The sequence below is a fragment of the Synchiropus splendidus genome, chromosome 13, assembly GCF_027744825.2.
Source record: "Synchiropus splendidus isolate RoL2022-P1 chromosome 13, RoL_Sspl_1.0, whole genome shotgun sequence".
In the NCBI taxonomy this organism is placed as follows: Eukaryota; Metazoa; Chordata; class Actinopteri; order Syngnathiformes; family Callionymidae; genus Synchiropus; species Synchiropus splendidus.
In genome coordinates this window covers 11,354,236-11,378,078 of record NC_071346.1, presented here as the reverse complement: position 1 = coordinate 11,378,078, position 23,843 = coordinate 11,354,236, and the positions used below count along the sequence as shown (strand labels likewise).

The window sequence follows — 23,843 nt, the reverse complement described above, 5'->3', positions numbered from 1 at the left end:
CATCACAATTGCTTAGCTGCTAAACAGAGTCAAGTGGAGATACCAAAGGAATTAATCACTGTCCATGGACAACACATTTGGGGCGGAGGAGGGAGGGGTGTCACACACGAACCTGAATCATGGATTTAGATTATTTAATGTACAGGTCCTGAAAAATGTGCTATTTTATCATACATCCTCGGAGACATACAGGGAAATATATAAAAAAAGGCCTGTGCTTCAAAGTCGGTTTAAATATGCACAGTCGGCTTAATGGCTGGGGGACGAGGGGGGGGGGGGGGGGGGCATGCTTTATTCCGCAGGGTGACACCCTCAGTGTCTTGAACCCCAGAGCAAACACACGCTCACGCAGAGGTACACGCAGTCATTCATCATGGTGTCAGTGGTATGTCGTGCCGAGGAGGTGAATATCTCTGGAATTAGAATTCTGTTTCCACATGTTTACTCTGGTCGGGGGGGGAGTCGCACGCGCGGGGTTAAGTGACCAAGATTCATCTACTCTGCAGCAGCGGGACTGATTACAATACAGTCTTCATGTGTTCCGACAACTTCACTTCCACGCCAAATAATGTATTATTTCATTTTCAATACCTCAAAAAAAAAGACTTATTGGGGCAGCGACCATCATCCAGGTCTCCCGGCTGAGTTCTTCCATGGAGTTCCCGTTTACTCTCTCGGAAACCAAAAGCCGCTTTCAATGGTTGTGGGCAGAAAAATAATCGGAATGAGAAGTCAAACAAAATTAAACGGAAAGACGCGGTCATAAAGCTCCGCGCTCCATTGAGATGCAGGTAGAAGCGCAGCTGTTTATCCACCCGTTGGCCGAATCTAGAATAAGCAAGGTGGACGCCGACATTTCAAAGTGTTGAGTTCAGGGTGCACTTGCCTGCAAACTCATTTCCGTCAAAGGTGGCCATGTGTTTAGATCCGTCCTCCTCCCCTTTGGTGGCAAAGGTAAGCTGTCTCCTCTGAATGCTAAACTGAGTCACAGAAAATGTGTCAGCTATCTCCTTCAAAGACTAGATCTTTCATGGGTGAAATGAAAGTCTTTCATGTCGGGAGGACGCGAAAGGCCAAACAAGGAAATGAAACCTGTCAGAGAGAAAAATTCAACCCTGACTTGTTTAATTATTTTTTCCCCTTTCTTTCTGCTCCTCACTTAGAAGTCAGCAGACGGTCCAAATGACATTTGCATCTGAGCTTTCTGTATCTGTGCGGCTGCCTCAGCATTCAAAGCCGGAATGTGATCAAATATGCTCAGCGGTATATTACGCTGTACCTTTGCCGTTAATATGACAGGAAAGTCGGATTAGACACGACAGGTCAGGTGGGATGAAATGAAGAGTTTGAAAGATTGGACTCTAACTGGAATTGTTGAATCTAACGTCCGCGTGTATTTTCTGTTATACATCATTTCGTACTTGGCCCCTGGAATTTTTACCGACCCGGTGGCCGGAAAAAAACTTAACGCGTGGGACGACCCAAAGTGCGATCGAAAGTTCCTCGGAGGAGGACGAGGGATTGAAGCCGGGATTCAGGCTGTTGCCGTGAACTCACCAGATATCGAGAGAAAAATTCTGGCTTTGTTTTTCAGTTTGATATTTCGTACTGGGTCACGGTAAAACGCATTCATGCAAAAGAGACCGACGCGAACCAGCAACCCTGCGAACCACACTAACCCCTACGCTAATGTGATGTCACATGACCTCCGGGCAGCCCTGCTTGTCATACATTAGCTTCTGATGCTTCTAGGACGCAACATAGATGCTAGTGATGAGGTTTCATGAAACAGTGTCCTGATTCCCAGAGGCCACCAGATGGCACTGTCTGCTGAATAATGTTTGGATTTTTACAACGAATTCCGTGACACCTGCCATCACTTCTAAACCGAGAGCGCCCTCTAGTGGACACTGTTTGACCCAGCCTGCAATACTGTTTCATGACACCTCATTGACCCATCACTAGCCGCCATGGTAAGCTAGCTGCAAACCTCGAGTATCCTGGGATTTTACTGCACTCTCAGCAGCGGTACAAAGCAAGTACTATACAGTTGTTGGGGAACGCTGAGTAAGAATTTGTCACCCACGAACTTCATGATGAAAAACCAAAGTATTCAAAGACAAAAATCAACAAACACAGCAATGCCGCGTGCCACGTGCGATTCACACCCGCGCTGCTGACCAAGTGTGAATCTTATCATGAATAATTTACGAAAACACCACAAGCCTTCGCCCTCCCTCAGTCAGCAGCCACTCGTTCTTCCCAGGACATCTTCGTGGAGGCCCCCACGAGTCTGCAGGTTGTCTAATCTCTTTTTAATGACACCAGTCAAGATGGCCGTACGCTCGCTCGCCGTCGGCCATGACAAGGAACGATCTCTGTCTGGGATGAGCAAGTGTCTGTTGTGTACCGATGCCAGATTAGGGACGAGAGACTCTTCATTGAGACACCTGGAGTTTGTGAAGCTTTCATCCTCTCACCATCAGGAGAAGAGCAGAGTGGTTCGACTTCTCAACAGGAACCAGGGAACAATCCAAGGACAGAATTCTTGGCTCAAACGCAGATTTTCCAGTTCCCTGTTGTGGATGTGAGTGATGGGATAAGCTGAGGGAAAACAGCAGACTCCTGTTGGGGGAGGGAGAGCATGTTTGTGATGGGCGACTTGAAGCGTCTGGAGTTCACTCGCGCCGTGGTAAAGCTTGCCCAAAATCTTCCACTCCATTATTCTGTTCGGTCAGCGTCAGCATTTGTTAAGATGAGTTCTTCTTGTCAATGCACTTTTTTCCTTTGGTGTTTTTGTCAAAATTCTTTGGCTTCGCTGGAAAGTCAGTGCTGTACAGAAATGAATTATGTCTATTTGACCGTTGGGTCAAAACACGAGGCTTTATTGAAGGTAATTTACAGCTCTAAAGTCAAGAGAATAAATACGCTTTCAAAAGCATTTTTAATTATGTCTTTGGAGTAATAGCCTTTTGATCCATTACACAGCTTTTCTACAAAAACATTGTAATTATGAAAGATGCGATTGGTCCAGAGAGAAGAAATATCGCAGGAGAGAGCAAGGGTTCACGGTCGTCTCCATTAATCTCTCCGCTGCAGCTGCCGATGTGTTTGTGACAGGGCGCACATGCAGCTGCCTTCAGGTTTAAAATGTCACATTGGTTGTGTTGCGTAAGGTCGTACCTCCGTAGCATGTTCGCCGAAACGCCCGCGATAAGCGACGGAAGTCATTTGTATTCAGCAAGCACAGCGGTTTTTGAAATTGGCTGTATGGTTTTTGAGGCACAGGCTTGTGATCCTCTTAACCATAAATGCTCTGTTGGCCTCAGCATCTTCAGACCTTCAACTCTGAGGATCAGCAGCGATTCCTCCTCAGTTACAGGGATGGTATGCTGGGGAGTGAGTCGCGATCTGGAGCAGAAGAGGTCACTTTGCTTTTCCAAAAGCTGAGCCAAAAAACGGCTCAAGATTTTACAGTCTTGTAGTATTTTTACCAGCACCTGTGGTCACGTAAGAAACTCTAGAGCAGACTCAGGGATCATTTACTTCGTCTTGAAGGAGAGTTCTTCCAATGTTTCCGGAACAACGACGGCACCAGCATCCACGCATATGGCAACCCAGCTAGCACAGAGTTAGCCGCAGTTCTTCTCCTACAACGTACAGCTTAACTGTACCTTACCTTGTCCTTAATAACTCTTCTTTCCAAAGGGACATCTAGTGATGGGTAGATGCGGTTTTGTGACACAGTGTCCTGATTTCCAGAGGCCACCAGATGGCGCTGTCTGCTGCAAAATGTTTGCACATCAAAAACAAATCCAATGAAATGAAAATTACAACACTGTTTCATCAACCCTGCAACACTGTTTCGTGATACCTCATCTACCCATCACTACTGACAACCGACCGACTCCACCATTGCTGCAACAACAGCGCAAGTCAGTCACCACTAGTTGACTTCTGTGACTTGCCTGCAGCTCATGAAGAATCTACGAGCCAGTCTGGTATTCAACTAAAATTCCTGTTGAAAAAACCCTGAATACTTGATGAGAATTATCTTTATCATACTCCATAACCTTCGCTACACATTCCTCAGAGTCGGGAGTGTGTTGCTGCATCATGCTTCACAATTGAGAAGGACTTATGAAGACATAAGTGTCACGCCTCATAAATCCCTTCTTCACCACCGGGTGAGGTAAGATATGCCTCCTATAAAAAAAAAAAAAAAAGTTCAGGTTGCGAGGTGAAAAACTTTCTCAGAAAGTAGAACCCCCTTAAATTTCCCAGAAACTCTGTGAGCACCTATAGATATAGAGTTCACGCCGTACCGCCTGCTTATGCTTCACCATTTCTATCTTCCTCACTGAGGAGAGGCTTCCAGCCCGTTCTCCTGACTCCTCTCTCATCACTTTGGAAATGAAAAAAAAAAATGCAGTTGGGTCCTCACCTCCCAGCCTGTCAGCTGCGCTCACTATTTTACCCAGCAGCCCCAGGCGGCCCTGTCGGCTCCTCACACCACTAATGGGGAATTGAGAGAAGGAGCGAGGGAACGAGGGAAGGGACAGTTGCACGGGGATAAGACACATGATCGAGCTTTAACAGAGGAGGAGGATCAATATTTGGGCAGCATATCCGGGCGGTGGACGTTTCTTTAGGGGTATTGTTTTACCGATTTTGATGATGATGCTGCTTAGCATCGTAACTTCAGCCTCCAGATCAAAGTTTATTTCGTGGTCGTGCGGGAAGCAGGAGACATGAAGGAGACATTGGACACAACAGCTGGGTGACCGCGTCTTTCCCGCCCTTCCTTCATTCACTCCTTCCGTTTCCACATTTTTACTTTGCCCTCTCTTCAACCTCCTTTCCATCCTCTGCTCATTCTTCTTTAACTGTTCACGCCAACCTGCTGTCCTCCCTTTTTATTGCTCATTTCTTTTATCTTGTCACAAACTTTTCATATCTTGTTGCCCATTGAAATAATGCTATCATGTCTTTTTTGCTCTCAGTTCTAAACTCCCATTTATTTTTGTATCAGCTTGAATGATATGTTGTCACTCAATATTTTTGTTCCAGTTTTCTATTTTCAGAACTCTTTACTTCCATCCATCCGTTTAGGTTGGGTTATAGAGGTGGATGTTCCTCTTAATAGAGCTTTTCCTCTCCACTTGTTCTACCGGGGCAGAACCTCCTCCAGCCTCCTAACCGTCCTGGAGGGATACAGAGGTGGTGCCAGGTCCACTGAGGCCTCCCTCCCAGTGGGTCATGCCCGTGGATACTTACCAGGGAGGCGCAGCGGTTCTACTCTGAGTCCCTCCCAGATCATTCAGTCTCAAACAGACCAGCCACCACATTGAGAAAGTAGCTTTGACCACTCGCATCGTGTTTTGGTTTCCTTTACTCGCATTTTTTGACCAAAACCCTTCCATGTGCACTGAATTAATTCCTTCCCTTTCCCTCCTTTTTTTAACCTTTCTATTCTACAATTTCTATTTCTCAATTCCTAGTTTTATGTTTGTATTGTTTCTTTTGTCTCACATTGTTTTTCATCTGCAGGTCAGTCGTATTCTGATTCCTATTTTTCCTTGACTAGGAGGTTCGGCTTTCCCCTGTCCTTCTTGGCATCTACTGTGTCAGTCTGCTAGTGCTAGCTAGCTAACGCTAGTGCCACCTGTCCCAGTCAGCTCATTGACTGTATAATTGAGATTTTGAATGTCACAAAAATTACTTCTTTATACATAGAATAAATACATGTAGGATAATAATCTTCAATGAACGTCATGTGGGGGGAAGTGAGCTGCTTGGCAGAGCTCTGCGCTCTCATTGATAGCTTCTTACTTTCAGCATCCTTTTGTTCTTTTCCCTTTTTTTGCCCTCATATTTTGCTGCTTCCTGCCTTCTTCTCATTCTTGCCTTTCCATCATTCATTTTTGTCTTTCACCATTTTACTTTTTTCCCCATTTATTTCCATCTATTTGTCCCTTCTGACCATCTTTAAACTGCTCAACTCACAGTAAAGCTAGTGATGGGTAGATGAGGTATCATGAAACAGTACTGCAGGGTTGATGAAACAGTGTCCTGATTTTCACTGGCCACTCGATGGCGCTCTTGGTTTAGAATTGCTGTGAGGTTTCATTGAATTAGTCCAAACATTTTACAACAGACAGCGCCATCTGGTGGCCTGTGAAAATCAGGACACTGTTTCATGAAGCCTCATCTACCCATCACTAAGTAAGGCTGAATCTTCTCCTGCATACCATCCGCTACATTGTTAACAGTAAATATCAGTAATAACTTAGATAATACTGAACATATTAACCTTCTTATTTCACACCTCTCAGTAAACTGCATCCAAGCTGGCTAATACTTTATTCATAAATGCTTTCAATCGCACCTTTTGAAAGGACGGTTTGAAGTTGAAGGTGCTGAAATGGCTGGAGCATGAAACACAATCTTGACTTATCGGTCAACATATCCGTGCGCAGCTGCAGGCAAACAAACTGCAACACCACTGAAAGAGCCTGACGTAAACGCAGGACACAGAAGCTGCTGCATCACCCCGAGCTGCCTCTCGTGGCTGCACAAGAAGTTTGGCAGAATTTGGAGAAAACTTAAATTGTTTCCATCCTCTTGATATTGCGTGAGACGATTGATACAATTTTGGGTTTTGATTCGCTCCGGCGTGCGCTGCCTCCTGCTTGATCGGTCCATGGGATTTCATTCATTCATTGTTACAGAAACTTACTACAGCTTTCTTGGTCCGACGAGGCGGTTTGCTGAAACACCATCTGCTGCTGTTGGAGCTTCAGCCCATATTCAGCAGAAAATATGTTTGATGCAACAAAATAAACAGATTGGAATCTTGAAATGTTGTGGTGCTTACAAGGATGTTAACAGAGACTATTTAGGGCTTCATAAAGTTCACGCATCATTTAGATTCTTAATAAAACGTGTTGAGAAATATGAACCAAGCATGCTGTCCTGGTTAGATAGATGAACAGATAGATGGATGGATGCATAGATAGATCGACGGACAGACAGACAGACAGATAGACAGACAGCTAGATAGATGAACAGATAGACAGATAGATAGATGGATGGATAGACAGACAGACAGACAGACAGACAGACAGACAGACAGACAGATAGACAGATAGACAGATAGATAGATAGATAGACAGACAGACAGATAGACAGATAGACAGACAGATAGATAGACAGACAGACAGACAGACAGAATAGATAGACAGACAGACAGACAGACAGAATAGATAGACAGACAGACAGACAGACAGACAGACAGACAGACAGACAGATAGATAGATAGATAGATAGATAGATAGATAGATAGATAGATAGATAGATAGATAGACAGACAGACAGACAGACAGACAGACAGACAGACAGACAGACAGACAGACAGACAGACAGACAGACAGATAGATAGATAGATAGATAGATAGATAGATAGATAGACAGATAGATAGACAGATAGATACAGAGTCACCAGTCTCCTACAGGGTTTTAGAACCGCACCAGGCCAATCACCCAGGGTGAAGCCATGATTCGCAGCAATCCGTTTCCGAGACTGGAGCGTCGTCATTTATTTACAACAAGATAGAATAATCGTGTCTTGAAAACTGATCCCCCTCTCAGACAATTGTGTTTCCTGCTTGCAGCTGCCATCAGCACTCTACCTCGGGCGAAGAATGATGAAATGTGATGCGTATCACAGACACAGACAGCGAATATCCAAACCCAACCGTCTTCCATCCGAGCAGGAGCCGCTCGCCTTCCCACCTTGAAGCAATCGTGGGCAGCTTCTTCTATGAGTTGACACAACGCCTGGCCCTCGGTATTCAAATGGAGTCGACGAATTTGGGATGTGCACGAGGCACTGCTGCTCTATGACAGTGTGCATTCTTCATTTAGTCTCTTGTTCTTCAATATCCTTCTTTTTTTCTGGACGAAAATATGGATTTCAAATACACGCGGTGCCCCATGTTTCCTTCTCCAACTGTAGCGGTGATAGCCATGAGCAGCAGCAAGCGCAGTTTGCTCTATTATGTCCCTTACAGGCTGCCGTATTTCAAGATGGAGCGTCATGGATGGAGCATTTCAAGCCAACTGGAAAACTAGGAATTAATGCTGGTGGTAAATATTCATAAAAAAGGATATGTTTGTTAATGGGAAAAAGATTTTGAGCTACTGAGCTGAGTCACGCACTGCACCTTTAAGGCTAAGCAAAGTCCTCAGCGAGAGCATATAAACTGTTGTGAATGTTGCTGTAAAAGCTCCTAAACTGTTTGCATTGATGTTGCATCTTCAGTGTCATCTTCCAGTGAAACATTGGAGGTTTAAGTTTAAGTTGCACCCATCAATGCCAAAGTCCATCCTGATCACGTTTCCTCTGCTGGATTTGGCGACACACACCGAGGTCAAACAGACTCAAGGAAGCAGCTGTGGTCCACAATCTCACAAATACGGTCCCCTTTAATGCTCAACCATCTACAAGACGGTCAGGCCGAACCGCAACAGCCTCATTTGTTTCTGTTATCTGCTCATTTGTTTTGCCCGTGATGAGGAGGAATGGAAGGGCCGGCAGACTCCTGCTGACCTGAGCGGACGTTGGGCTGCTCCAGCACTAACATCAAGCCTGTCTGTTCCAGGCACAGTCTACGTTTCCAGTTCAAGGACGGCAGCGAGGCAGCCACTGGTGTCCAGTGAAGCAAACAATGCAAGTCCTACAGAAGAGGTCGACTTAAAATAACTTGTTTTCGCTCTGGCTGGTCAGGAAAATGCCAGTCATTACGGATTAATGGCGACCTCGGACCTGGCACCTTCACCCCCGACACCTCTGCTGACATGATGGCACCCTCTCCCAAGAGAGAGGGTCACCAATCTGCACAAAGCAACCGTTCAACGTTCAAACAACTCTCTACATTTTAGATAAATCCATTTAATTTTTGTGTAAAGCTGTAGAAAAAACTAGTAGAAAAACCCTTATTGAGCATAGCGTGTGGGTCAGTCAAAGCAAAACCGACCCTTATGACGCGTGTCTGTGCATGTGTGTCAGCGACGGTGTCGAAACATCAAGAGGGGTGTGACAGGAGGTGTGAGACGCTTGAAGTCCGCCAAAAGTTTGAAGTAAAAACACACAAGAGGGAACAAAGGGAGAAGAGTTTTCACACAGCAATAAAGAAAGTGCCCGTGTGAGAGTTTGTGATTCAACTACGCACTTTATATCAAAGATCGAGAATCTTTAAATGGATAAATCAAAATTGAACACGTGCATTTTAATATGTAGTTTCCAAAATTAGCAGTATGTGGTTTTGAACTGCATGATTTTTTTTCAAATTGTATTTGAATTCCCCTTAGCTCTTATGTCAGGACCGATAAACAACAACAGGCAACACATTTTAATATGTCAGTAAATATTTTTATAATAAGCAGCATCATTGCAAAAAAAAAAAAAAAAAAAGTTAGCTGACTTATGACTAGCATTAAAGTGAACCTCTCCTTTTGGACATTCAGCTCACAACCCTCCTCCACCCCAGCTCCTCCCAGGCAACCTGAAATCCATCAGGCACGTTTAATGTCTGACACAAGGTTCAAGTTCCCTTCATCATATTTCATGTTCCCAGCAACGGCACTGGAAAATACGCATTCCGAAAGCTGCAACTTAAAAAGACGCGCACATTTATGCTATTTAACTTGACTTCACTATGCAAAGCTGCTAACACTAAACCTTTTATCCTTCTGTCTCGTGAAGAGTTTTGTGTGAGTCCATTATAATATTCATGACTTTTGGACGTTATAGAGTAGCTGCATTAATTTATCGTAATTTCTGACAATAAGCTGCTACTGCAGTCACACATTCTGAACCTTGAGGCTAATATATGGATTGTTATGACACAGCCATAGCACAGAGCTGCAGGAACAATGGAGCAGTGGCAGAAAGTGCCGGGACTATGCACAGTATAGTCATGAAATAAATCTCCTGTGATCTAATTCGTCAAATTATATGAAGAACATTGCAAGTTTGTTTTCAATAATTTTAAGCCTCAATGCTTCACTCCATTTTCAAAGCTTGTTCGGAAGTGATGTTGAGTATTTTTAAGTCAGTACACGGAAATTACAGACTGTTCTACGGTGTAGACTGCAGCGCTGCACCTGCGGCTCATGTGTGTACAAAATCTATTTTCCTCTTAAATTTGGTGGGAGTGGCTCATATTCCGGACATATGGCTGAAACATCAGGCCTTGTCAGTCTGACTTGCTGAAACGTGACTGGTCACCTTTGTCAAGAAAATGTAAGCAAGAAGTAGGCGCTAAAGAAACTACTTTAAAGTGGTCATGTACATCAGCGTAGGGGTCGACTCTCTAAGGAGCCACACAAAGTTTAGTTCTGTGTTCTTGTCGACACCAGCAGACTTTGGGGTCATCACGGAGTAGGAAAGCTGACACACTCCCAGGCAGCAGAAGCTTTCAGGCTCCAGCGTTCCACACTTTGGAATCACGAGCGATGTGTTTGCTGAATGCAGCGGATGTTTCCCTCACGGAGCGATGGTGGACAGCATCCAGCACCGCCATTAACACCTGAAAGGACGTGCAATCTCACAGAACGTGTCTTTAGAGAAGCGGCTCAGCCGAAGAGTGGCGACAGCCGTAATAAGACGTTGGACTTGATTATAGACAAACACCTCTCCGCACCTTGGAACACTCAGGGAAGCTGTTTCTGTCCATGTCCTTCCTTCTTTACTGATGAAGACGGCGCCGCAGCTCCTCAGAAACCCAAACACCTCGGCGACAGGCCAAACAAACCTGAGCCGTGTGAAGCTTTGAAGCCCTCAGAATAAGAGCTGACTGGGATTATTCTGAGTTTAAGATAATTGAACAGGTGAAAGGAATCGGTCCGGAGCGAAACAACAAAACAGATGGATTATTTTGGCACTAAAAGGTTAGAAAATACTATAGTGAGCGCACAGCTTCCAGCAGCACAATGATTAATTGATGTTTTTCCTCTGCGGAGGTTCATTATTGTGTCTGAACTCGCCGTGATGAAACGCACTCCTCCGTCCTGGTCATCACTCTGATGGTCAAGCACTGTTATGTAAGAAATTGTGTGTGTTCTTTTGGTACTTGCCATTGATCCAAGTCCTTCGGGACGAGGAAATTGGAGAAAAGGGGCCTGCGAGGGAAGTTTCAAGAGCTGGTGAAGGAAGGAGGTGGATAGGAAATGCTCCAGTCTCATTAGAAGGCTGTGTTTGTGCTTGAATAAAACTGCAATAAAACTTACTGCCCAATATCTAACTACAGGAAGGAACATGGCAATGACCCACTGTTCAGACGCCTCTTTTGTTAGGGTTCAAGATGAAGGGGTTTAGGATGAAGTGCAAACAATGCTGAAAAAGGCTGAGAGGAAAAGAATAAAGAGGTACCGGTAACCATGAGGTCTAAGAGCCAAAAAGCTTTTGGTCCAGTGCAGGGAGGAGACCTAGAACTAGTGATGGGTAGATGAGGTTTCATGAAACAGCCTCCGTGCTTTCAGAGGTCACCAGATGGCACTCTTGGTTTAGAAATGATGTGTGAGTTCATTGAATTAGTTGTTCAAATCCAACATTTTACGGCAGACAGCGCCATCTGGTGCCCTCTGAGAATCAGGACACTGTTTCATGAAACCTCATCTACCCATCAGTATGTAGAACTTTTACCAGTGGTTTGAATTACATGACACGTAGTTGCGAACTGAACAATCAGCACCTAGGAAACTGCACAGCGCTGTCATCCTTCAGCCAATTGTGTGTCATGTACGAAATAATCTGATCAAGCAGGACCATAATGTTTAGTAACTACAGTAGTTGCCTTTTAATTTTTCTCTGTCCTAGTCGACACCAAGCCAACTGCCCGAGGTTTCCATCCAAGTTTCAACGAGTTTTCTACCGAGGCACACAAGGTCCTATCAGGTGCTACATATACCAAGTGACACCCAGAGTGAAAGGAGCACCACCCTGTGGCGCAACCTCTGCCCTAACTGTGTCTTTATTTAACATGACGTGCTGCTTACAGTGTCAGGTGAAACACACAACACAAGCGGCTGACTTCCACTGGGACTCCTTCTGGGACGCAATAGTCCACTTCAATATGTCAATACAGGCTTTAGAAGTGAAAGTATATTGGACCTGGGGATGGCACTCTCTCCTTAGATACAAAGGCGATAGTCATATGCTGTTTTATGGCAGAGGTGGGAAACTGGACTGGAAGATGCTATGTTACCGCTACTTTCACAGCAAGTACTCAACTGATACAGTAAAAAGTAGTTTTTCTCTCCTCAATTTTTGTCGTTTTCATAACTAAGAACATCTTTCACATTTTCTGTTTCTGTTTTTCAAATGTGGAAATAAAAACAGCCACATACAGAGAGAGATAAAAACTAAATGTTGAGAGCAAGGGCTAGTTGTGGTGGGTGTTCAAAGTTGCGATTACATCATACAAAAAGTGATGTACTCTTAAATATATTAGCAAGTCAAATCAGCGCTATGCTGAGGCAAAGAAATGTGAACCACGATTTAATGTGGGGAAAAACTAGGTTAGCCACAACACGTCTGACCATGTTGTGATAGCCTCCCACCAAGAGGAGGCAGTGCTTCCTCTTTGGCTTCCAACTGGTGGAGAGTCTAAGCAGTGTTCCCACAATACCGAAGAGAAACCTTACGTTCTAAACATTTAAATGGTGACCAGGGGAAACCATAAAACCAGGAGAAGGCAAGTGCCCAAAAAGCAAGAAAAAACAATCGGGGAAAACCCTTCCATGGAGTTTAAAAAGATGGATGAAGGTCGGAGGAACCAGCCAACTTGGCCGAGGACGATAGGAATTGAGTTGCTAAAATACAATCAGGAGGGAGAAACAAAACCTGATGGAAATAAAGCAGCACAGGAAGTAAACAATACGTAACATAAGTAACATTCGACTTACGACCAGGATCGGTTCTGACCAACGTAAGTCAGATTGCGAATGCCATCGCGAGGGTTATAGGTTCTAATGTAGTGGTAGATCTCTGTGTGAGAGTGAGATGCTGGGATACTGTGCTGCCGTAACTGTGGTACGTGATGCCGTGCTGCCAGACATTGAATAAAAAAACAAGCATCTGCTGGCTGTGGTCGTAAGCACAGGTGGATGTAAGTCGAGCAGGTTGTAAGTCGGATGTTACTTGTATACTAGCCATAGCTGGGTATGGAATTCATTTGAACCTCTGAGTGGGGTTGTTGAGCGTGCCGACCAGGCAGTGTGACCACGTGACCCGGAGTGCGAGAGGAGAGAAGAGACGTCCAGTCCTCCAAAGCCCAGGTGGCGTGGTCACAAGGGGAGCGAGGAAAGTGTTGGCAACCTGAGGAGATGGACCATCACATACATAGAGCGAAACTCCTCCTGAGTACAAACATTGGTTGAGCTAGTGAACCGCCTTCACACACAATAAATCGGACTTGGTAGACCTCACCTTCAAATGTAACATCACCCTTCTCCTATCATCCATCACCCGTCCGTCCTAACAAAAAGGATGTCGGCACTGTGAAAAACAGCCTAAGCAAAAGAGAGAGCGGGCCAGTCACAGGGTCAAAACAAGAAAGATACAGGCAGCACTGAGTGAAGAATCTAGAAGTTTTCTCAGCCGCACCTCCTCGCTGGCTCTGTCTTTTATTTACCTTATTCTGTTTGGCTGTAATTTCTCTGGAGATTCCTGCACGTCCACTGCTTTAAACAACTGGAACAACATTAATAATTTGCTCAGGGACTGAGTCATGAAACTGTACACGCACGTCTCAGGGAGGAAGCCAGGGCTTATGGGGTCTCATTAGTAAAAAGAAGTTCCATGGCTTCACCGAACGGACGTGTCGGACGGAGGATGCTGCTGTTTAGTCTTCGTATCGAACCGAGCTAGTTTTTGGCCAGATTATAATATCACTATCAATAAACAAATATTCATGATAAGCTTATTTAGGACAAACAAATTATGAAGTATGAAGCGTCGGCGCAGTTATTGAATGCGCGGAACCGTCGGCGCGCGATCAATGCTGATGTATGCAAAGATGGATGGGGTTATTTTGTGGCTGGCCCAAGGTCAAACATTGTTAGAATGTCAATGATCATACACACTCAGGTTAACTGACAGGCATCGATCGCACACATCAAACACACATTAATGCCAGGAGGGAGGTTTTGGTTTGTTAAAGCCATCCTCACATCGGATCTTTGACCGTTCAGTTCCCGGTTTGATGAGTGAGTTTATGTACTCTATCTTCAATAAAAACTGGGGGGCTTCACATTACACAGGCAGGAATGACTAGCTTGGGATGGTGAGGCGCTGTTCGCGCTTGTAACACAGTGTTTAAGCGTGGAAATAACAGGAGTGCAGTCGGGTTAAGCACAAGCTTTAAAACAAGAGGAGGCTAAACTTCAACTCCAGTCAGTATGGAGGGGAAAATAACTCATGGAGTCGTCTGTGGAGAAAAGAGATAACGTGACCATTGTGTCAAAAATGAAAACTAAATAACAAAAAGCTAAATAACTAATGAAAATAAAAAAAAGAAATCAAATAAAAATAAAGTACACCCCAAAAAAATAATGAAAACTAAAACTATTCAGCTATATATCCGACTCAACCGTCAGAAAGAAAATAATAAAATAGTGTTGAAAATAACTAAATAAAACACGCTGGGGCAGTGCTCTAGCAAAACAACCCCTAGGCCTCAGTGGTATTTATGCCATTTTTAAGTACTCAAAAATGGGATTGTTGTTTAAAAAGTTGAATTTTTTTTTTTTTCGTTCAGTACTTCAAATGCATTTCATTGACACGGCTGAAGATCGGTCAGGTGGAAGCCTTGGTTCCCCTCATTGACGTTGGCCCTCAGAAAAAGGTTGGGACCCCACTGCAGGAAACCATCAACAATGAGAGCCAACTGTCAGTTATTAGATGAGCAGAACCATAAAAATTAGATGGAGAGAAATTCAAGTATCTTCCACAGAAGCAAAGGAAGTGCTGAGTCATGTACTTTCCCCCTTGGTTCTACTTGAGTTAGGAAGGTTGCTACTTCACTCTGACTGGCCTCCATCACATGAGTTATATGGATAGCACCAGCATCCCAGAATGGACGGCAACAATTCACCATGTTGAAGCAGAAATCTTAAGACACGCCACAGGTCGCCGTTTTAGGACTGAACAGTTACAGAGAGAGGAAGAAAAGACACTCCAAAAGATGGAGCATGAGCTGAAGCGGACACCTAAATGGGCGGAGCCTAAGTCATCACAAGGTACGGTAGCAGAGTCTCAGACATCAGCCTTATTTTGGACGCAGGACGATGACCACACCGAGGCAATAATAAGAGTCAGAAACTCAGAGGAGTAAAAAATAATGAAATCTTTAATAAAAAATACATTTATAAACCGGGCAGCATGAACTCTTCACCCAGGCCAGGAGGAGGGGAAAAAGCTTGGCAAGCATTTCCAGATAAACACACAACTCGTGGAGGCGAACACGTACGGACAGGACAGGCGAGAAAGACAATTGAAAAAGAGTTCAGAAGGGAGGCTGGAGCTCAGTCCTTCACACAAACAGCAGCTTGGTACAAAGAAACAAACGGTGGATCAGAGTCACTGGAGCACAAAGAACACTCTTGGATGGAAGTTACTTTCACCTCGAGATGATGCTGATGGATGGACGCAGTCGGAGGTCAGAGGTTCTACAGCAGACGTATTGCACACACGCGGAGGTAGGAAGGGGGGGGTGGGGTGGAGTGTTTGTCATCCAGGATCAGTCCGCCCTTCACTAAAACGTTGCAAACAAAGTCCAGATGGATCTTCTTCAGAGGAGCGCTAACAGCTTGAGCTGAGGCCGCGGGGCACGACGGGCATATGGAGGCGTTTGGTTTGTTTTCAAGCAAAGTCAGGGTCTACATGTGCGCGCTACTTCAAGGAGGATGAAGGAAATTTTATTGGTTTTCAGAGCCTAACTTGATATTACCAGGTTACTTGTAACCCGCTTTAGCAAGGAGACGGAAGTGAGCTGCAGATCATTGGCTAATAATGGATGTTTATAATCTACAGATAACACGCAAAAACACCTTCCTTATTGCCACTTAACATGATATGAATTCTATATTTGTAACTGAATGGAAGTGAGTCGACTGTAATAGTACCAGCATGAGTCAAATCTAAATCAGATCGATGTCAAAGTGAGACTCATTTGAACTGAGAGACAAAGTGCTGTGCTTTCATGACCAGAGAGACTTTCATTGGTCAGCGCTTCTTCTGTACAACAAAAGGTGTTTGACATTAAAGTGTCAACAATCTGGTGTGCTTCAGGGAGTGTTGCATCAAACAGAGGTCTTGGTTTGTTGCCATTCGATGTAAATACGCTGTGCGTCACTTCAGCGGCCACCAAAGTGCCCGATTACACTCTGACGGTCCGATGGAGGAGCCCCAAGGGAGGAGCAAGTGTGGAGGGAGATCAGCCGGAGCTCAGCGGCTTCGGTCACCGCCTGCAAATATGAAGAGAATTACAAGATTGCAATGTTTTCCACAATAAACAAAGCCTTACCATGGCGCTAATGTCAAGGTCAAGGTCAAGAAGCGGGAAAGTTTGGGCTTCTGTTTCACGTAAAACTTATTTTAATGAAGCTCCTCTATATCTTTCACGTGTCTCTTTGAAATGAACGCTGTTTCCTAGTGATGGGTGGATGAAGCATCATGAAACAGTATTGCATGACTGCAAGAGGGCGCTCTTGGTTTAGAAATGCTGTGAGGTTTCATTGAATTGCTGGTTGAAGTCCAAACATTTTACAGCAGACAGCGCCATCTGGTGGCCTCTGAAAATCAGGACGCTGTTTCATGAAACTTCATCTACTTCACTACTGCTTTCCTTTCAGTCTTCAACCAACAATAGTATCATGCATTTCAGTACAACTTCAATTTTGACACAAAGTCCTCTTCAGGTACTCAGCTGGGCACCACTGTCTCAGAGCAAGGGTTTTATATCGAAACTAAACATTATGGGCCCGTGAAGTATGAACTCCACCTGTAAAAAGCCAGAGATATCGGTGAGCCAAGATGGAGAATCTCACATCTAAAATCCTAGCAAAACAGTTCATTCTCCTTCAATTTAAGCAGTTCAAACAGTGACAATGTGCTAGTGCTATTCATGCTAGCACAAACACACCCTCCCAACCTAGTCTCCAGCTGGTCTACCCCCACTTTCCTAGCTCATTCATCTGTCCTGGAGGACGCCACTGCTCCAGGGCAGTGCACCCTGTCTGTTGGCAGAACAACTATAGCCAGAAGCCCATGTGTTCTGCATGCACTGCAGGTAACGTTAGTGCTTTCGATTATGCTTACCTCCCTATGGGGACAATCTACAGTTATTATTATTATTATTAATGGTTTAATAAGTTGGCGGGTGCGTCTGCAACAGGTCTAGTTTTTATTTGACTCAACGTTGACTGATTTTATTTCAGTATTTTGGCAACTCATAACGTTCATTTCAGTGCTACTGAGCTCTGGTCTACAGAGTGAAAACATACATTTGGCTTCAGATGAAGCACGTGAAGACAGACCTCACCACAGCCAGGTCAACTGAGATTCTGTCCCGCTGTACCTCTGTCTGGCGCCGTAGCCGTCCAACATCTGCGTGCCGGCCACCTCCAAGTTCCAGTCGCACATCTCCAGCAGCTTCTGACACTCGGAGCGGCTCCTCAGACCCAAACAGAACAGCTGCTCCACCTGCGGGAAGAAAGACAAAAGTAAAGCCGTGGAGACGAAATATTGGAGGACTGTCAGATAAACAACAGAGAGATGGCTGCGTGTTACAACACAGCACAGAGTGATAAATAGAGCTGTCTAACGCCCGGCTGTTCTTCAGCAAAGTCAGGTGAAGACACGCTCAACACCTGCTCATAGTTATGCTGTAGATGGAGCTGGAGTCAGTCTGTTGACTCCTATCACATTGAAGCGTGAGTTACCTCACAGCGGTGTCCGACTCCAACTTTAAATAATCGACACCAGTTGGCTGAAAGATCTTGGTTTGAAAAAGCAGTGAGAGGAGTTCTGAGCTGGAGCTTGGATAGAGGTTAAGTTCACGAGTGAGGGACGGACACTACATGCGGTACCTTCACTAATAAGGACACCGTGTCGGGCTGGTTGTGTGAGCCACAAAGTACTACAGTAGATGAGGAAGAGTAGGAGGAGATAAGCAAGACCATGAGGAAGAGCAAGAAGAGGAGAGCACGTTTCTGAACAAGACAGGAAGAAGAACCAAAACATCAAGAACCAGTTCAAAAAGAAGAAGAACGCAAACAAGAAGACTATATTAAAGGGGCTGTTGCGAGGGGCCATCATGCCAAAAGAAAGGCGGTGATGACGACAAAACGTGACGGAAAAAAATCTGAAGTAAAAAGGACGAAATGCACCATTAAATATTCAATGAGACAAGGACATTAAGAGGGAGAAATATGGCATAAAACTGATAAAACATTACTTTACTTGCATTTTATTTGAATATAAATTATAGTAAAACTATGGACCAAACACCTAAGATAAAAAGGAAATTTATTTCAAAATACATTTTGAATTTTCTTTCAACAAATTTTGCGGAAAATACTAAAATGATAAATGAAAAGAAGAAACTAAATTTTTGTCATGAATATGTAGTATTTGCTGTTGAACCACTACTGGCTAAAACGGAAACAGGATTAAAAAAATAACAGAAAAATGACAACTTATCAGTTATATAGTTTTAGTCTGACCTTATGAGGGCCGCTGGCAAAGGGCCGCATATGGCCCCCGGGCCGCACTTTGCCCAGATCTGGTCTGTACGGTTTGAAGTCCTGAAGTGTGGATTATGATGCAAGCTCCGAGGGACCAGCAACATTTAGACTTTATTAATACAGAACAGCAAATTAAAGAAAAGAAGGCGTCATCACAAAAGTTCAGCCGATGGTATTTTATTCTTCAGTAACCTTTTGCCAACATCACTCCTCCCAAGTTCCTTTGATTGTCCGGCACTACACTTCAGCTGAGGTTTTCCTTGCACACACAGCAGTGTCCTGTTATTGTCTGTACGTAGTTTTGTGTTTACAATAAAAATCCTGGGGCACCTATTTTAAACCACCCCAGAGCCCCGTTGTCTCCCGCACACATCACGCAGCAGACGCTCCGAGGAGGCTGAAGACAACATCCCACTGACTTCACGATTGTGTATTTATAGGCGGAACATCGCCATAGCAATAACCCAATTTCCCCTCAAAGGATTCGGCGCCGCTTTTATCCCCCTGTGAAATGATTCTTTTAAGTCAAAATTACAGTTGTAATCTTTCGGAGGCCGCTTAATGTGCACGCGGTACATAAAAAGCATAACGTCTGGAAGTGTGACCCGGAACGAACTGGATCTCAGAGGAGCAGGAAACCGGATTCTCTGGCTGTAAAACAGCACTTTAATAGGGGAGCGTGTGATGTACCGGCACCGTTATGCCAGTGTGTTTCAGAAGCAGGGTGAGAGTCGGAAGATCATTTAACATGAGTCAAGTTTCAACAAACTAGAGGGCGGTAATGGAACCTTATGTGTGCTCGATGAAATTCAGAGTAAAGAGCGGACACAATATTTCCATTCCTAAACTGAGGGTTAAAGTAGTGTCAGTGTTGTTGTCTTCCCCTTCAGATAGACTCATTATCTTCAGGTTACAGCAGCATAATTCACACACTCTTCTCCTTTGACTTACTGTCTCAGCAGCCTTCTTCATCCAACACTGACTCCCCTCTCGACATGTCACAAACTCTGATACACTCTCTTCTCATCCAGTCCTTTATAATCCCAGTAAGAACCTGAGCACATTCAACTCCACCACTACAACTCTAAATCCCGTCTTTGCATCTCTAAACCACACATCATTCCAGCTCTCGCTAACGTAAGGCATCCCTTTCCCTCTCCTCAAAATGACTTCAACTCTTCCAACCCGCCTGCACTCTCTTCTTCACCTCCCGACCAAATAAAAGGCAAGTATTTGAGGAGGTCACATTACGCCAATCCCAGTGTGTTGTCAACGCCAGATATTGAACCAGTACTGGCTAAAAAGGAAACAGGATAAAAAAATAACAGAGAAATGATGACTTCTCTGTTGTATAGTCAGACCTCATGAGGGCCACAAAAACACCGGCAAAGGGCCGCACTTTGCCCAGATCTGGTATATACAGTTTGAAGTCCTGAAGCGTGAAGGCAGGAAAGTCAGGGAAAGTTCAAACAATGGCTAGTTTTACTCTCCCATCCCACCACCACAATCGCAATCCAAGCGTAGCTCAGCTCCACTTTACCTTTCACCAGAAACCATGTTTAAATGCAACATCAAGCGATCGGCTGTCGGACCATTTTACTGAAGCCAAATGTTCATCATGACAGTGGGAATCTATCCATCTCTATCTCAGCAGAGCGGCAGCCTCTCACCTTCAGGTAATGAACAGCTTTTTCTGTATTCCAGTTGTGGTTGTGGAGGGCAGTTTGGCATTCCTCTATCGTCACCCCATGAACGGCCTCTTGCACCTGAATCACATGACAAGTTTATCGCACTCAATAACATCGTGCCAAGAACTTGTTTTAGCGGTAATATGTGTTTAAAGTCCAATTCAATTAGGTTAAAAATGCTGGACTTTGGTCGGATAAGACGCCACAGGAATTGATAACACTGGGTGAGCACTTCATCTACTCTTGCCAAAAGTAGAATTGTATTTTCAAAAAAAAAAAAAACACATTTCAAGTCCAGTCACACTGATGGAGCATGACATTTTCTATCAAAAGCCTCTACATATAAACGCTGTCACCTCCACAAGGCCAACAAGCGCCTTGCAAATGCAATCCGTAGTTTCACCAACGCCCCTAACCGTTTCTCTCGCCGGCTAAATCAAACCCCTCGTGACTTCTCCTCGTCTCCGAGAAAGCTGAGGATCGACTGCGGGAAGGTGGCAGATCAATGCGGAGCCTTCGGTTAGTCAAAGTCCTGCTCAATCAGCTTTAGTTACAGAGAAGAAACCAATCACACTTCTCTTCTGTGAAGCTCGATTCCCAGTAAAATAGATCTGGCTCAAACGCCAACAAGCACTGGGTTGCCTCCATTCGGCACTTACACGTGCAGAAATAATGATTTAGAGTTGGGAATTAACAATTACCGCACCATGGAATCGACTAAAGAATCAATTGTTCTTAATGTTTCCAGTCTGCCAATGAAACGCCAGGCAGGGCATGTGAACCGCTGCATTGCCTTCTGCTGCACCCTTGTGGTCAGTGTCTCACATTTAAATGCAGTTCGGATCCTTTTTACAGCCATTTTATATCATGTAAAAAAAATAAAAATAAAAATAAACTCCCGTTACAAGAACAGCTTTTTCCCCTTCGGCCGTCGGACTGATGAATTTGTGAACAGCCTTTGTTTGTGGGTTATTTAATAGTTACTTCCATTATTGTTGTTTGTTTGTATTCATTTTTATGTTTCTATTTTATTATTTTTATTCATTTTTGTTCTGTTCATTGTTGTTCCGAGGCACTTTCCTAGTTGGTAGGATACTCACTGACCTCGGCAGTAGAGCTGATTCTTTGTTACTGTACTTATTAAAAAAATAAAAGTTGAATTTCAATTTCGATTCTTGCCCGTGCCACGGTTGTGCATACCACCCTGTAACACGTATTATTTATATAAATGACATGACTCCATGCAGGAGTTTTTCCAGACTGCGCCAAACTAGTGAACTCACCGACTTGAAACACTGATATGCAATTAAATAAACTATACTAACTTCTAACTACTATCATATTAAGGATACCTTATGACAAGAAAATGTCTCGGAACAGTGTGCGTCTTATATGGGATAACAATAAAGAGGGTGATATTAAATATTATGCCTGTGGTGAGAATTTTTTTATGAGAAAAAGCCCCACTTTCACATTCTCGACCTGCTATATTCCTCTTACCATTCTGACCCGGTCCACAAGGTTTCCTCCCTCTGTCCTAGTACAAGCAGCAGTGCCCACTGGCGGCATCAGTCCGTCAGAACACACGCGCTGTTGCCCAATCTTCATCCCTGACTGTGTCCCGCCCAGACTGCTGTTATTATTGCAGGAGAAATTAGCCTTGAGTTCGCTGCGTTGCACATGTCCCTGGTGGCTGCTCACCACCATGGGTCTGACTGTGGCAGTGTTAGCCTGCCGCGCCAGTCTGTCCTCCGCACCCAGGTTTTCTGCTTCCCTGAAGAAGCGGTCGTAGCGGTCGAGGTACGACGGGCGTTCTGGCAGGAGGTAATAGTGAGTGTTACTGACTTTACGTCCGTCGCGCACAATGGGGAGAATACAGGGGCCCTTGCTGTTGAAGTCTTTCCCTGTCACCTGTGCTAGTTTGGGAGCAGCATATTTTGGGTCAGCACAAAAACTATGAGTGGTAGGCATCTGTTTGCCCGGAGAGGTGGAGAGGTAGGAGTGTGTTGGGAGGCAAGAGGTTAGAGGAACCTGCGTGCTGGTGGGACTAACAGAGTACAGTTTTGGTTGGCCAGCGACTAGACCCATGGGGCTAGGAGTTCTGGAGTTCGGTTGGGACAAAGGGTCTCTGGGAGGTATCTGCGGTGGCCGGTCCTGATCTGCCCCTGAAGTGTCCTCCGTGCCGTCGGCTGGTGTTGGAGACAGAGAGAGGTCCCGTGACCAACGGGCAGAGGAATAATCCCCCTTTTTCACAGGGCGAGGAGGAATCGGCACGCGAGGAGGAATCTGAGGTTTATCCTCAGTGCAGAAGGGTTGTCCGTCTGGTGTTTCAGGACACGAGGTGGAGCTTTGGTGCGGAGACCCTGAGCGGCTGAGGCCTGCTGGAGGCACGTTGAGCCGCCTCATGCACTCTTGCTGGAGCTCCTGGAAGATCTCAGCGGATTGGGAAAAAGAGGTAGATGGGCCATGACTCTGCTTGCTGGGGAGGAACAGGTTGTCCTCCAAAGCTGGAACTCTGGAGACATGAGTCTCAACCTCCAGGCAGGGACCAGAGGAGAGCTGATCTTCGGAGTTGGAGGCATCTCTCGGGTCTTCCTCCGGTGGTTGGTCCAAGCTGTTGATGGACGTCACCTTTGGGGGAGGACAGAGTTTAAAATCCTTGTACCACTAAGCCACTTAGGCCTAAAGAGAAACGCTTTTCCAGGTGCCTTTTTAAGGTGTTCTGGACAAAGCTTGATCCTTGAGTGCCACCTACTGGCCTATAAGTAAGCACTGCCAATATATATAAGTTGCCTTCTAGATAAGACACCAAATGGAAATAATCAATTATTAATAAATTAAAAATAAATTATGATTCCTCTCATGACTGAAGTTGCCCCCAAACCTACCTCTAAATCATCTTCATCCTGGGCGACATCATCATAGGCTGGAGGTGGAGGCAGAGGCCTGGCATCCCAGTCCACGACCGGTGTGGGATGCAGAGGTCGAGGCAGAGACCTCGATGGACTCTGAGGTGGGGTCCGGTCCAGAATATTCTCAGCTTCCAAAGCCAGCTTTGCCAATAAAGGAAGGGGAACCTCAGCCACTGGTGAGGGGGAAGGAGTGGGAGGGGGGAACTCTTCCCCAAAGTCAATGAGGGACACTTCAGTCCTGCCATTTCCCTGTTTGGATGCTCGGGAAGCCGGTTTAAGCTTCAGACCTTTGACGGAACCAGTTTTCCGAAGCGCTAATCTTTTCGGTCCCACCGTGGTCAGATCCTCATCCTCATTTACCGGGTCATAACAAGGCTCTGGAAGAAAACACAAAACTCAGTCAGGCACGCACAGAGCACGTAAACATGTTTGG

General features: G+C 44.9%; 1 protein-coding gene across 8 annotated transcripts in view; it reads right to left on the bottom strand.

Moving 5' to 3' along the window:
* Positions 1-15,400: 15,400 nt before the first annotated feature.
* The window catches only part of tnk2b (tyrosine kinase, non-receptor, 2b), a 35,975-nt gene continuing 27,532 nt past the window's right edge, over positions 15,401-23,843 (bottom strand). For all 8 annotated transcript variants that reach the window (XM_053883195.1, XM_053883196.1, XM_053883197.1 and 5 more), the window contains 5 exons: positions 23,387-23,787; positions 21,999-23,129; positions 20,481-20,576; positions 17,643-17,767; positions 15,401-16,530 (listed from right to left, as the gene is read on the bottom strand). In XM_053883195.1, the coding sequence (XP_053739170.1) occupies positions 16,524-16,530; positions 17,643-17,767; positions 20,481-20,576; positions 21,999-23,129; positions 23,387-23,787 (1,760 nt within the window). In that variant the 3' untranslated portion in view covers positions 15,401-16,523. The remainder of the gene's footprint in view (positions 16,531-17,642; positions 17,768-20,480; positions 20,577-21,998; positions 23,130-23,386; positions 23,788-23,843) is intronic.